The sequence below is a fragment of the Cenococcum geophilum genome (assembly GCF_001692895.1).
Source record: "Cenococcum geophilum 1.58 unplaced genomic scaffold K441scaffold_22, whole genome shotgun sequence".
Classification (NCBI taxonomy): Eukaryota; Fungi; Ascomycota; class Dothideomycetes; order Gloniales; family Gloniaceae; genus Cenococcum; species Cenococcum geophilum.
The window spans coordinates 2,208,782-2,224,622 of NW_027137580.1; the positions used below are offsets into that span (position 1 = coordinate 2,208,782).

At 36.7% G+C, this 15,841-nt stretch overlaps 1 protein-coding gene across 1 annotated transcript; it reads right to left on the bottom strand.

Moving 5' to 3' along the window:
* Positions 1-1,214: 1,214 nt before the first annotated feature.
* K441DRAFT_660325 (2-isopropylmalate synthase) lies at positions 1,215-4,044 on the bottom strand. The gene is made up of 9 exons (XM_067648686.1): positions 3,725-4,044; positions 3,555-3,660; positions 3,436-3,507; positions 2,994-3,360; positions 2,731-2,928; positions 2,628-2,671; positions 2,460-2,573; positions 2,323-2,395; positions 1,215-2,255 (listed from the first exon to the last, which is right to left on the bottom strand). The coding sequence occupies exons 1-9, from the start codon at positions 3,742-3,744 to the stop codon at positions 1,477-1,479; spliced, it is 1,773 nt and encodes a 590-aa protein (XP_067503929.1). The 5' UTR covers positions 3,745-4,044; the 3' UTR covers positions 1,215-1,476.
* Between the last annotated feature and the right edge of the window lie 11,797 nt (positions 4,045-15,841).

Genomic DNA, 15,841 nt, shown 5'->3' on the forward strand with positions numbered 1-15,841 from the left:
TCAGAGCATATATTTGCCATCGGCTCTGTCCAGTCTGCGTCTGCTTACCGATGCAAAAATGACGAAATCCGTGACGATGTGCTTTGTCATGTTGGTTCGAAGGCCTATTGCCTCCTTGAAATCCTCTTAGAAGAACTTGATGTGACAAGAAATCCGAGACGAAATGCCATAGTGTTGATTCTGGAATTCAGTGCTTTTATCAGTATTCAATATCAGTATGAGGCCGTATTGATATTGATATTGAATAGTAATTCAATACTGAAAAGATATTGAATATTGAATATAGTACAGTCTTAGCATAGTGCTTTAATTGAACGCTCCACGCCCCTGGGCTCTCGTAGAGCTTCAAAATAGCTGCTCTCTCGCGACTGCCCTCTCATCACTATCGTCACCTTCGTGATCCTTGGCGTGGTGTAGCAGATGTCGGCTGCTCTCTAGATTCTGCCAAGAGCTCAGAAGCCTCTCGTACTACATTCGTCGCCATAAGCCTCCCCCCGGCGGTAATATTACTTTGTAGCCAGCTCTTTAAGTACTCCGTACGTTCAATATTCGTACTCCCCAATAATATGCGGTCCCATGAGATTGTTCACCGTGTACCTGAAAAGACTCGCTCAGCCTCTGCCGACATTGACGGTATCAGTCATGGGTAGTCGGCTCTGCAAGTTGGATCAAGCCACTACTGCAGCGCTGTGCCAAGAAGAAGTAGCTAACCTGCGCCTTTTACGAGGCGACTTAGGGGTGGTGTATTTGGTGTAAAGTCGCTCGACGCGTCGTCGTCGCCAAAGTGGGTAAACTAATCAGAATTAAGCTCAGAAATGGCAGAGGAGGAAGTATCATCGTCCTTAATTATAATGGTAGATAAGGGAGGCATGGCGTTAATTAAAGGGTGGGTGTATGGGGGGTGTAAAAATCGTCAAAATTAAATGATGTTGTGCGCGATGTCTTGTATGATCTAATTTAATGCTTGGTAATTTTTACTTTCTATAGGTTTACCTAATAAATCTAAAATGCGCACGTATTATAAAGAGGCCCGAGAGTCACTTACTAATACATCTGCCTTATTTTTACCACCTCAACTCTAAAAAATTCAATATTCAACATCTTTCAGTATTGAACATATCGTATTGATATTGATATTGAACGTTCAATATTCAATATTCAATATCGCTAATCAATACCGAATACTGATAAAAGCACTGCTGGAATTTAAAGAGGCCGAGACGCCCTGGCTTGGTTCATTATTGGCAAAGTAAGGCTGAGGCCATTGCGGTTGAAGCTGAAAATTTTATATGCAAAGTGATGTATCAAGTGGTGAAATCATGGTTCGAGGGAGAATAGAATACTCACTGACGGTCCTTTTCGGGACAGACATAAGAGAACTGATGATGTGATGTCTGTTTATTGATGTCGACCAACTAACTAGCGGGGAGACCACTTTTCTGGTGTTCGAACGACAGGAACCTGGCTCGATATCAACTAACTGATCCCGAGGCATCCGTCTAGTCGGTCAGCTATCGAGCTTGCTGCACTAAGCAATGCCATGAGAGACGCTTGGACGACATCTTCGTGGATACCGACCCCCCACACCTTTTGTTGCTCATTGCCATTCGTGGTGCATTCTATGTAGGTTGCGGCTTTGACTTCCTTTCCTTCTCCAATAGCGTGTTCCTTGTAATCCGCAACATCGAGAACAATTCCTAGAGATAGGTTTAATGCATTCGCTAGAGAGGAGATAGCACCGTTTCCGACACCTGTAAGATGATGTTCTTGACCATTAATAGCAATAACGCCCTTGAACATACGTTTCGGGTTCTCTGATGACTGGGTCTGGCCAGGCATAGGTGCCGGCGATGTGGAGCGATCGGCCGAAATATCATAGTCGAGTAGCTCGAATCGCGGAGTCGATCGTAAATGATAACTGTCTTCAAAGAGATGGATAATCTCTGTCGGCTTCAACTCGCGTGAAAGACGATCAGCTTCTTTTTGAACTATTTTGGAGAAGGCTATTTGTAAACCACGTGGAAGGTCGAGATGAAGATTGCGAAGGATAATCCAGGCAGCACCTCCCTTTCCAGATTGAGAGTTGACTCGAATAATCGCCTCATAGGTGCGCCCGATATCGAATGGGTCGAGCGGGAGGTATGGGAGTTGCCAAAGATCTTCGATTTTTGCCTTAGATAATTCACGAGCTGCGAATCCTTTCTTGATGGCGTCCTGATGCGACCCGCTGAAGGCGCAAACGACTAGTTGGCCGCCTGCCAGAACATCATTAGAAAGGACACAGATAAAAAGTTTAGCACCTCGAAGTGAAGGATCGCTTACCATAAGGGGCACGGGGATGCACCGGTATCTTATTGCTCTTCTCTACGAGATCGATGACTTTGTTGATTTCTGACTGAAGGCAAAGGTCAAATCAGTATACAGTTCTCCAGAGTGGATTTATCTCCAGTTTTACTTACGAAGTCGATCCCCGGGTGAATGCCCTGCGTATAAAGGTTTAGCGCAAGAACGACAAGATCCGCATTGCCCGTTCTCTCTCCGTTGCCAAACAGTGTGCCTTCAACGCGATCTGCCTAAGATGGGGGATAAAGTCAGTATCGCATTCAACAAGCCGGATTTGTACGCACCCCTGCCATTTGGGCTAGTTCAGCAGCTGCTACAGCACACCCACCTAAAGACAAGTGATAAGATTAGTATGCCGTGCTGTCCAGCGGTTATCACAGGGCTTACGATCGTTGTGCGGGTGAAGAGACACACAAATCTTCTCCCGTTCCGAGATGTTCGTACAAAAGTACTCAATCTGGTCCGCATATATATTTGGAGGTCCGACCTCGACTGTCGCGGGAAGGTTGAAGATGATGCGATTCTGGATGCTGGGCTCCCAAGCGGCCTTGACAGCTTCGCACACCTCCAGAACGAAGTCCAGATCTAAATACAAGAGGTAGAGTCAGTACACAGTTATCCAGCGTGGGATTTTTCTTTGATTTACGTACTAGAATCCGAGAAGGTCTCAGGCGAGAATTCAAACGCCCACTCTGTGCCCGCGGAGGTTAAGTCATCCTTGGTCAAGCTGCGCACTAGCTTCGTGCATTCGACCGCCAACGCTTTCGTCTGCTCGTTAGTCATATTAAACACGATCTGCTGAAAGCATGGCGACGTAGCAATATATAGATGGAGAATCGCTTTCTTCGAACCCTTAAGAGAGTTGACGGTACGACGAATAAGTTCAGGGCGACACGGCGTAAGAACTTGGATCCAAACGTCGTCAGGTATGGCACCTGGTGTTTCAACGAGCCGCCGCACGAAATTATAATCGGTGTCGCTCGCAGATGGGAAGGAGACTTCGATTTCTTTGTAGCCCTGGTTTGGAATAGTTAATAGCCCGTCAGAGAGAGTTGCGGAACAGGTGAATATTTAGGGATCATGTTGACCTACCAAATCTACCAGCATCCTAAAGTATGTCCATTTTTGGTCGCTGTCCATTGGATCTACCAGAGATTGGTTTCCCTGGATGATTATCAGCAAAGAACGTTTCGTTCCAGAAGGTCACTCGCATCGCGCAAATCAGTGGACAACCACCTCGGAGGCTTCTGTATTGACTTGGAAGGCCATTGGCGGTTTGGCAAGGAGATGGGTGGAAACGGACGATATTTTGTGGAACTGAGGCAAAGGTAAAATCAGCATGACAGTGATATTCTGCAAGGTGGTGGTTTGGTTTACGTACGGGTCCTGGAGCATAGGCATCTTGGGGGTGAGATTGGAGAGAAATAAGACAAGAGGTGTGTTCGGAATAGTACATGAGTACCTGTGAGAGGAGTGAAGAGTCATACGATGGATTGTGGTGCCCGTGGTTGTTGTAGTGCGGAAATTCTTAGCTTGCCCCGCCTCGCCCCGCTCCGCCCGACAAACACCACCTTCTCCCCAGATATATGACGAGCTTCAATCCATGATATCACTGCCGCAATTGCGGTGAAAGAAGCATGTATGGCAGTTCAAACGATAGTACCATCATATTATTTTGTTGTCGCTGACATCCGGTTGAGTATTGTTGCAGTCTGGAGGTCAGCCCACCTTGACGAACGCGAAACTGTGACCGGTGTTGTGGTTACAGGTCGGCTAGACCACGCTAAAAGGTCGGCCTACCATAAGCGCTAATGCACAATCCCTGCACGGGGCAGCCTCAACTCAAAATACAAAGTCATGTGGTCAACTGAGCCTAAATCGCTTATCCTACCACANAACTTACCTCTTAATTAAAATTAACTATTATAAATAACTAGTTATAATATATTTAGAATATATTTAATAACGTGGTATACGGGGTTTTGCACGAGCCCTGGGTTTTACACGATTTGAACATCAAAATTCGCCAAAATGCCGATTTGGTCGCAAATAACTAGTAAAAACCATCACAAATCACTGCATCGTTAGTAAGAAGTCTCGAAGCAATAAATATATATTTATAAGTCTATCTAAAGTCAATTTCTGGTGTTTTAGGGCTCAATTGGCTGGTGAATTTGGCCCCAATTACTATTAATTAGCTCGGCCTCCTTATCTAAGGACTTATTGTCGGTTATATCGTTATCCTCCTGGTCTTCCTAGAGGTCATCTAGCAGATCCGGTAGATCCGATGTCTTCTTAGCTGCATCTTAAAGTTGCTTAATAACGACTTAACCTGCGGCCCATGTAGAAGAAGACTCTTCTGCCTACTTCTGGAGCGTCTTAGCCGTTAATTAATGCGACTGCCATTGATTAGCCGCTCTAATAGCCGCTAATTAGGTCTTAGTAGTGTTCTTCTAGCAAGCAATCTTAGCGGCAATATCTAAGGCCTTCTTCGCCTTCTTCGCTACCTTTACCGCGCCCCCTGCCTCTCTATTATAAAGCGTAAATAGCTTCTTTGCATTAGCGGCAAGCCTTTAAGCTTCCTTCCTAGCCTCCACCTATTCTCTTTCAAGTGTAATTACTATTTAACGCTTTTCTGTAGCTCGTCTCTAGCAATCTTAGCTTCTTCTTTAGCCCTTACGGCAGCTTCCCTAGTAGCAGTAAGTTCCTAAGCCGCCGCTAGTATAAGAACTCTTTAGAGAGTACTATCCGCTTCCGCTTCTTCCTTTCCCGTCTTTTATTAGTATATTACCGCAGCTCCTTATTTTCCACCTATAGCAACTTAAGATTATCCTCTAAAGATTATAGGTGCTATATTAGCGAATTAATATAGGCCTCTATCGCCTCTAGAGTTGTTTTTAGATAAAGGATTATTTACTAGTAACGAGATCTAGCATAGGCGCTATTAAGAGGGGGAGGATATAGAGGTGATAATAGAATCGTCGCCTTAGCTAAGTAAGGTAGAGTAGATGGCCGAGCAGAGCAGCGTGTAAGGGGTTAATTTAGGTTATAGGGGAGGAGGCCTACTACCTTAAAGGCGCTTTTTATTAAAGTTTTGGTATAAATTTGCGGCTAAATCTCGCTAAGAATCTTTATAAAATAGCCTTTATTTATACTAGTAATACTATAAGCTATATATTCGTTAACTTTAGTAGAGTATACGCGCTTAAGAGGTAAAAATATAATAAGATCTAGCGGCTAGAGTAGGTGCGTTAAATATAGAGGCAGGTATATAGGTATAATCTTATAGTTCTAGCAGTACTTAATAAAGTTAACGTTAATATAGCTGCTATAGCTATCTATTACTAGTAGTTAATAGCTAATTAATTTACTATTTCTTTCTTCTTCTACTGCCTTTGCTACTGCCCTCTCCTATACCTTAGTTCGCTAGGTATAGTACTTAAAGTACCTTAGCCACTTTAGTCTGATTTCTTAATTTAACCAGCCGTTCTTACTAAGGCCAATTAAACAGTCGCCAAGAGCTTCGCGAGTATTCTCCTATATTCCCTTACTATATATATAGCCTTTAAAGACAATAAAAGGTGGTATAGTTATCCCCCCTATGCCAATACAATTAATCTATAAGACCCACTCCATAAAGCCGTTAACGGTCTTAAAATTAATGGCCTTACCTTATAATATTATAACCTTGGCGCTATATATATAGCCTATTAAGGTGCCAGTCTTATCCATATTCTAGGTATTATTATCTTTAATATTATACTAGGTTTTAGCATTAGAGTAGTTAGTAAAGAACTTCCTAATAAGGGCGGGACTATTATTAGCAATAGCTCGTTCTTGGTTAATTAACCATATATAGTAGATTTAAAGCTTATCTTATTATTTTAGAAAGTAACTAACCTAGCTCTTACCTAGTGGTTAAATCTTAAAGTACTAAGGGAGGTAGGAGTGTTCGCGGTATAGGATAATAGCGGCTATTATCCGGATTATATAGATTTGATATAGAAATTTAGCATTAGTAAGATATATATAGTGTTAAATAATTGCAGCTTCGCTAGCTGGTGTAATATAATATTAGTTAACGTAAGTAACTTAATAAGGTTAGTGTTTACCTTAGATATTACGGACGCTTTAAGTACGATGTTACGACTACTTGGGGAAGGGTCGGAAGAAGCTAGTTAGTTAATTTAGGCACGGTCTAGGATAGAGCCGGTAGAGCTATGTGACGAGGAATAGTAGCTAAGATTATATGACGTTATACGCAGTATACGCAGTATACAAAGGAAACGTACGTATAATATATATAATACGTATATTACGTACAAGAAGGATTTTATAGGAGTACGGTTATGTATTTAAGGACCCTTAGTCCCTACCTAGATAGTTCCTTCCTTATAGTGATTCTTAGAATACAATTAGAGTTAATCTATTAGGCAACCACTCCACTAGTTATTATTACGTTGTTAACTTTAACTTACTTTACCTATACACCTAGCCTAATAACGAGCCCACCGTAGTACCTGCTATAAGGTTCCGTTATATAATTACTACCTAGTTATAGTAACAAGTATAGAAAGTCGAACAATATGCCACTAAAAGCAGCCACTATAACGCTATTGACGGCGGCAACTACTTTAAGGTTAGAAGGTGATACTAGTATAGCAGATACTAACTTATAGCAACCTATAACGGTCGGATAGTTATAAGCAATAGTTAACTAGTTAACGGAAAATAATATAGCACTTAAAAATAGGGTTAATAGGATTGGAGCAGCAAAGGTTAAGTTACTATTAATTAAAAGATTCTTAGGAGAAAGATTAAAGCTTAAAGGATTCCTTATATAAATACATTTTAAGGTTGCGTAAGAGGGAGTAAAGCTAGTAATACCTATAGATCAAATAGCGTACGCAGGGTTATTCTTAATAGGAAGGGCACTTAAATAGTTTAAGCCTTACCTTATAGAGATATAAGTAAACGGAATAACAACCACTAACTAAGAGGTACGATTTATGTTTTTAAACTGGAATAGATTTATAGAATAACTTACACAAATATTTAGGGACCTGGAGGTAACAGCTACGGCGGAAAGAAAACTCCAAAATATTACGCAGCGAACCTTAGCAATTGAGTACACTACGCAGTTTTAAACGCTAGCGATATAAGTTAAGTGGAATAATAGGGCGCTTATAGCACAGTATAAGTAAGGACTTAAGGCTAAAGTCTAGGACGTAATTATTCTAATGGAAGATACAGACACCCTAAGGGAGTTAATAGATTAAGCGATAAAGATTAATAATAGGATCTACCAAAGGGAACAGACTAAGAGAGGTTAGGATAGAGTTCTATAGTTATATAAGGCGTAGAGTACGTATTAACTAAAGCTAAGTTAAAAACTATAGTATGGCGCAGAGCTAATAGACCTAAGTGGTACTAAAGAAGCCTATAAGAGATAGAGTAAGAAACCGTAGAAACCTAGAGGTTAAGGATCTAGTAATTATAGGACTAAGAAGCAGAGGCTAAACCAAAGATCTTAGTAGCAGAAGACGTTTAGGCGGACTCTATAGCAAAGTTAATGGTTTAAAGATAGAGCTTGCATAAATTGCGGAAAATAAGGTTACTTCGCAAGGGATTATAAAGATAGTTAGAGTTACTATGTAATAAAGGGGATAAGACTAACGGCAGAAGATATATACGTATAGAGGGACGATAGTATACTACAAGGAATAAAAGAGTGTTTAATTAGGAGTTTTGCGTTTTGTTATAATAACGTATACTAAATTTATAAAGACGCTAAGTATAGCGTAAGCTATTGGCTATAGGAGCTAAAATCTATAGTATATAGAGGGACTAACAAACTAGTTTGCAGATCGGACATTAAGGACGATAAATTTAACGTAGGCGAAACATTCTATAACGATAAGGCAATAAAGGCAGCTTACTAGAAGTATATAGACCTCGGAGATGTTATATAAAAGGCAGAGGATAATTCCACTATAGAATAGGGAATATTAGTAGGGATCAAGACCCTACTAGACACGATATCTATCACTTCGCGAGACGTAAGAGAAGTAGGATAGCGAACTACTTTGGCACTTAATAAAGGCAAGAAGCTAAAGGCTTAAGATTCTTAAGATAAGATAAGAGATAACTAAGATTCTTAAAACAAGATAAGGTATACCTAAGGACCTATAACGGATAGAAACTGATGGAGTAGGGCAGTAGCTTAATTTAAGGACATACAAATGAGCTTAGGATAGAGTTTCCTACAGGCATAAGACTCTTAAGATAAAATAAGAACACCTAAGCCTAGTTGGACTAAGGTAGGAGTAAGGCTTAAGTTAGAAGCAAGCTTAGGATTAAAGAATCTAAGGGACTAAGAATTCGGAGTATAAATACAAACACCCTTAAGTAAGAAGCAGGGGGCTTCTTTATAGATTAGAGAATCTATAGTATAAACAGCAACTAGACTAGGAGACAGATATATAGACCCAGAGGACTTACTAGGAGAACGCAGTGTTCGACCTAAAGATCGAAATGTTAATACTAAGATTAAGAAGTAAGAAGACTTTAAGGATTTAAGCGTAAGGCGCAAACTAAAAGAAACCATAGAAGAGTTTAGGCAAAGAATTATTGTATAGTAAGAATAGAAACTAGATAAGAGATCTAGTATACTAGGACGTATAAGGGACAGAGTACCTATACGGAGAATTACTAATAGGCCTAGAATAGGCATACTAAGAGCTAAGTGGCTTACTGAACTGGAAAACAAAGAGGATTTAGGGATTTTAACCAGATTCAAAGAATAATATACTAAAGGCTGTTATAACACAGCAATAAGGAGATACTTCTTTACGGACAAGCCGTATATACTTAAGCAGCTATGCTAAAAGTAGTATAGGCAAAGGCATAATGATAAGTGGGAAGATTTCTATATGTAATTGGATAAAAAAGTTATCTAAGACCACCCAATTATAGAGAAGGCTATGAGCCATATTAAAGGAGCCTTAATTATAACGTTAAAAGATCTAGAGGAGTAATTAGAGGACTAGAGAAGCGAGAGGCAAATTATAGTACCTGCGAATAAAGTTGCGACGCTTAGATTAACACGAGAAAGGTTTAAACTTAAGGATAAAGACGAGCCAAGAGTTAACCTAAGACATTAAGCACATTATATATTGGTATAGATTGCGTATATAGATAATGCGTATAATATATATAGAGCACTAAAGAATAAAAACCGAAAGTACCCAGTGAGGATATATTGGTTGTTAGATAAGGCGAAATACCGAAACACTAAGTATATATATAGTTGACACCCAGTAGAAGTACAAGCCTAAGAAGACTTAATACTTTAGCTAGGAAGATTCTTTACGAAAAAATACCTAGACGGATAATAGTAGTGGGAATGCCTAGAGAATATGTATCTATAGTATATAGAAGATAAAAAGTAAACTAAGTATTAGCTAAAGTTAGACTAAGTATAAACAGGATTAAGTAGCTAACAGTTGGGAAAAGTAGAAGCCTATAGAACTAGAGGGAGCTAGTAGTAGAGCCTTAGACCCTTAAAGGAATTTAAGGACAACACCTAAATTTACAAGTTAAATAGTAAGATTAACAGTTTAAAGTATTAATAAATAGTGGAGTAATAAGGAACCACATCTTACTAGCAGTAGTTAAAAGAATGGGATTACTACACAGGAAGAAGGAGCACCCTTACCTATTAGTGATAATTTTAGGAGATCTAATAGCCTATAGAGGAGGCATTATCAATCTTAAAACAGGACCTATTTAGTTAACTATTAAAGGGAGATAAATCGAGATGTCTTTTAATATATTACTATTAGGAAATAATAAGGCAGTACTAGGAATGCCTTAGTTACAGAAATATAATTTAAAGATTAATTAGGTTATAGGTCAGGTTAATATTAGGGATACTTAACGCCGTAAGATATAATAATAAGCTAAGTTAGTATAGTACTAAGTAGGAGCAACCTATAAAGAAACGGAAAAAGGACTAAGTTATATACTAAAGAGATATTATAAGTATGGTAAGAAACTATAGTCACTAAAGAGTAAGAAGCTATTAGAGTATATAGTATAGGACTATAAAATAGAATTAGAACTAGAAATAAGTCTAAGGTTCTTTCTAATCTATAAGCTTACCGAAGAAGAAGGTAGAGTATTAAAAGAGTTTATCTAGGAAAATCTACGAAAGGGATATATTAGGCTATCGTAGTTATTAGCGGGTTATCTAGTATTATTTGTACTAAAGAAGAATAGCAAACTAAGGCTATGTATCGACTATAGATAGTTAAACAGCATCACTAGGAAGGATAGGTATCCTTTACCCTTAATTAGCGAAATCTAAGACAGAATAGGTAACGCGCAAATCTTTACAAAGATAGATCTAAGATAGGCGTACCATTAGATTAGGATTAAGGAAGGCGACAAATAGAAGGCAGCCTTTAGGTTAAAGGAAGGACTATATAAACCATTAGTTATATAATTCGGGCTTATAAACGCACTAGTAACGTTTTAGAAGCGTATTAACAATATATTAGAAGAATACTTAGATAAATTTGTTATAGTATACCTTAATAATATTATTATCTACTTAATAACTAAGGAAGAATACGGGGAACACGTTAAATAGATCTTAAAGAGACTATAGAAAGAATAGATGCTAGTAGCAATTAAAAAATACAAGTTCTTTACTAGGAAGACCGATTTTATTAGATTTATTATTAAACTAGACCAACTTAGTATAGATCTAAAGAAGATTAAGGCTATAGTAAATTGGTAAGAACTAGAGAACATTACGTAGTTAAGATTGTTTTTAGGGTTTTGCAATTACTGCAGGAGGTTTATAGCGCAGTAGTTAAAGGATATTAAACCATTTACGCGACTAACGAAGAAAGAAGAACTATAGGTATGGGGAAAGGAATAGTAAGAGCTATTTAAGAAAGTTAAAGAGTTGTTTACCTAGGAGCTAGTTCTTAAGATCTATTAACTAGGTCTAGAGACGGTTATAGAAATAGATATATTAGACTATATACTAGGGGTATACTTTATATAGAGATATTAAGATGGATGGCACCTAGTGGCATACTATAGTCGAAAGATAACACCACTAGAGTTAAACTATGATATTTACAATAAGGAGTTATTAGGTATAGTTGCAGTACTAAAGGAATAGAGAGCGTTCTTATAAGGCATAGAGAAACTATTTATAGTTAAGATGGATTATAAGAACCTAATAGGATTCCTAATGATAAAGGAACTTAACTAAAAATAGGTTAGATAGGTAGAGATGCTTATAGAATACTATTTTAAGATTTAGTATACTAAGGGTACAGATAACACGCGAGTAGATGCTCTAAGTTATAAAGCTAAACTATAAAGCGATAAAAAGCCATTAGGGGCTTTACTGCGAAAAGATATAGACGGATTAATTAGGTATAATTATCTAAAGGTTATAGTAACTTAAGAAGAACTAGATAGAGTTTATAAGTTACTAAAAAGCTTTTAGGTATAAAGAATTCTAAAAGCATAGCTAGAAGATCTATAGATGGATATATACGAAAATTAAAAAGCGAAGTATATCCTAAAAAGCATAGCAGAATAATTTATAGAAGATTTTTATAAGGGAATAACTTAAGGATATAATAGAGCTACGGGCTTAGTGTTAAGACTCTAAGAGGAGTATATTATTAATAGAATCTAGGGCTTAGCACAAAAAGTTATAAAGAAATATCTAGATTGCTAAAGAAATAAACTAATAAGGCATAAGCTATATAGAGGGCTATAACCTATTAAGATACTAGAGAGACTATAGGAGGTTATATTATAGGACTTTATTATTAAGTTACTAAAGTTAAGAGATCCTATTACCGGATAAGAGCATAACGCGATCTTAGTAATAGTAGACAAGCTTATAAAGTAGGGATACTTTATAGTATATACAAAAGAAATCTTAGCGGAAGATATTACTAGAATCTATGTTAAAGAAGTATTTATAAGATATAAAGTACTAAGTAAGATTATATCGGATAGAGATCTAAGATTTATAGTAGCATTTTAGGAGGTATTCTTAGCGGAATAAGGAGTTAGAGTAGCAACTTTTACCGTATATTATCCGCAGACAGATAGTTAAACGGAAAGATTAAATTAGACACTAGAGCAGTATCTAAGACACTATATTAATTATATATAGAATAATTAGGTATCGCTATTACTAATTATATAGTTTATATATAATGCAACACCTTAAGAAGAAATAGGCATATTACTATTTAAGGCAAATTACGGATATAAGCTAAGAATATTATTATTACTAAGATAAGTAAAGAAAATAAGTAGTATAGCTAAAGAAAGAATAAAGACGTTAATAAATCTTTATGTAGACCTTATAGAATTAGTAAAGAGAGTACAAGAAAGAATAAAAAAGTACTATAATACTAAGAGATCTAAGGAACCAGATCTTAAGGAGGGAGATAAAGTATAGCTACTATATAAAAATTTTAAGAGTTAACAACTAAGTAAGAAGTTGGACTATATTAGACTAAGACCTTTTAAAATTACATAAAGGATTTTACCGGTTACGTTTAAGTTAAACCTACTAGCTAAAATAAAGATCTACCCTATATAGTATATTGTAATACTAGAGCCAGTATATAGGAATATTAAGCCACTAGTTTACAAAGCAGATATATATAAAGGACGAGAAGAAGACGAATAGTAAGTTTTAAAGATCGTTAGTTATAAGGATGTTAACAATAAAATATAGTACAAGGTTAAGTAAATAGGCTACACTAAGACTACCTAGGAGCTACTAAGGAATTTAAAGAACGCTATAGGAAAGGTATAGGAGTATCGGAAGAGATTAGGTCAGGCAGTATTAATAAAGAAGGATTGCTAAAAAATAAGTCACCTAAGGGGGACCTAAGAAGAGCAGTTACCAAACTACTTAGATCTATTTCCTTCTTAGCTAGAAAAGGATTAGTCCTTTTGTTACTAAGTTCCTACAGACCCTATTTTATAAGTTTCTACTCCTTAGAACGCACCTTTTTATAAACCTTTTTAAGACGAAGTAACCGAGCGGACGCCGCGATATGGGCTTTAAGAGCCTTTTACTCTATATTATAAGAACGTTCCAACTTAGCAAAAGCCTAAGATAGTTTACTATCTAGCTGCATAGCAGTAGATTAAATATAAAACCCTAAGATAAATCAATTAGGGGACTAGAAAACTATTAAGAGTAATAAATTACGTATATTTAGCATTAAAAACAAAGCGAACGTCACAAAACGAACAAATATTTGCTTTAGTGCACTCTAAACAAAAGGACGGTTATTATAAAGATAGGTTCGCCAACGCAATATAAACCAACCCCTCTTTTAAGCAACAAGAATATAGAGATAGTATAATCTCACTAAGAGACAATATCGCAGCAATAGTACGAGCACGACATCGCGCTTATAAGGAAGAAACCGCTTTAGGTATAATAAGCAATAATATTAACCAAATTAATTAGACGGATATTACACCTCTAGTAAACAACTTAAAGATATTAGGAATCTTTAAGGATAAAGATAAAAAGGAGGGAGATAGTATTACGGACGTTTTAAGTACAATGTTATAACTACTTAGGGAAGAGTTAGAAGAAGCTAGTTAGTTAATTTAAGCATAGTCTAGGATAGAGCCGGTAGAGCTATATAATAAGGAATAATAGCTAAGATTACATAATATTATACGCAGTATACGCAGTATACGAAGGAAACGTACGTATAATATGTATAATACATATATTACGTATAAGAAGGATTTTATAGGAGTACGGTTGTGTATTTAAGAACCCTTAGTCCCTACCTAGATAGTTCCTTCCTTATAGTGATTCTTAGAATACAATTAGAGTTAATCTGTTGGGCAACCACTCTACTAGTTATTATTACGTTGTTAACTTTAACTTGCTTTACCTACACACCTAGCCTAATAACGAGCCTACCATAGTACCTGCTATAAGGTTCCGTTACATTAGAGATATCTATAAAAAGTAAAGGGATTAACTATATAGGCATTTACGTAGGCTTCTTAGCTGCGATAGAGGCCGCTAGTTTGCTAGGCCGCTAAAGCAGCTTATAGACGGTCTTCTGTATCTAGTGCACAAGGTTTAAAGGGCATAGTTATTATTTAGTAATAGATTTTATAGAGGTAAGGTGTGGAAAAGTAGATTAAAAAGTTAATGTTTAAAGCTTAGTGGCAGTATTCTACTTTAGGAAATCAATTAGCCTAAAAAGGGAGGCGGTTTACTAGCTTATATAAAACTTAGGGCTTATGCAAAACCCTATATACCACATTATATATTCTAATTTAAAATACTTCTTTTTCGTAATAATTAAAAAAAAATTTTTAAGCTATAAAATAGTATATTAGAGTTAAATATAGCTATAAAAGTAAATTAAGTTCCTAATATATTTTAATTTAGTTTTAATTTAGTTTTAAATATATTTTAATCTATTTTTAAATATATATAATTTATAGTTCTTTTTATTACATTTATAAATAAAAAATTTTAAGCTCTTTAGGTACTAAATAAAAGTTATATTTATTATATTAATTTAAAAAGTATAAATATATATTCTTAAGCTAATAATATTAGTTCTTTTAAATATAAAAGGTAAAAAATATTATAAATGTTGGTTATATAAGGTGATATCACATAGCTACGGTTCGTAGATAGTATAATAATTATTGTTCTGTTTTGATTCTAAAGAAAGGGGTAAGGAACTTAAGGTTCCTCACTACGCTAGTGCCGCGGCGGTACGTGACGGTAATATGCCGTATATAACGGTAACTTACCATATATAATAGCAATTTGCCTTATATAGTAACCCCTTACCTTTATTTCTAACACTAGCAACTCTTCTTTTATAGTCGCTATCTATATATATATACCACTTAACTAGCATAACGAATATTAATCCTCCCCGCTTACTATTGCTATTATAATATAAGTCTTGCTGTCCTAAAATTTGCCTTTTAGCATATAGTGCTTTCTTACTTAGGAGTTGTAGGTAGGTATCTTATTCGGAGGGCCGCTAAGGCGCTAGTAGTAAGCGAGCTAATAGCGATTTTCTATCCCAGGGATGGAAAATCCTAATTAACTAGGTTAAGTTAGGGTCTATAAAATGTTATACTCCCCCCTTTAAAAAAGTTTTAGTAAGAGAATCTAACTAATTAGATAACTTTAACCGCTGGTTAAAGTTCCTAGATATCTTAAGACCTTATATAACTAATAGAATCTTATTGTTAGGGAAGACGCAGCCGGATTTGGAGGTTCCTACCCCCCGTTTTAGGAGGCTGTTTCTCCTCGCTTAGACCCATATCTATTACCGCTTTTATAACGTACTAAGCGTACTAAGGGCGGCAGGGTCTCCCTTACCTACTAAACCTAGAAGCGCGCGTATAGCCCTATAACACACCTCTCAAAGCTCCCTAA

What these genes read in the sequence shown, in the direction of transcription:
- K441DRAFT_660325 (XM_067648686.1), bottom strand. Translation starts at nt 3,744, where the DNA reads ATGCCTATGCTCCAGGACCC. An exon ending in TTAGGATGCTGGTAGATTTG is followed by an intron (nt 3,361 to 3,435) that starts GTAGGTCAACAT and finishes ATTCCAAACCAG; the next exon opens with GGCTACAAAGAAATCGAAGT. An exon ending in TCTTCACCCGCACAACGATC is followed by an intron (nt 2,672 to 2,730) that starts GTAAGCCCTGTG and finishes ACTTGTCTTTAG; the next exon opens with GTGGGTGTGCTGTAGCAGCT.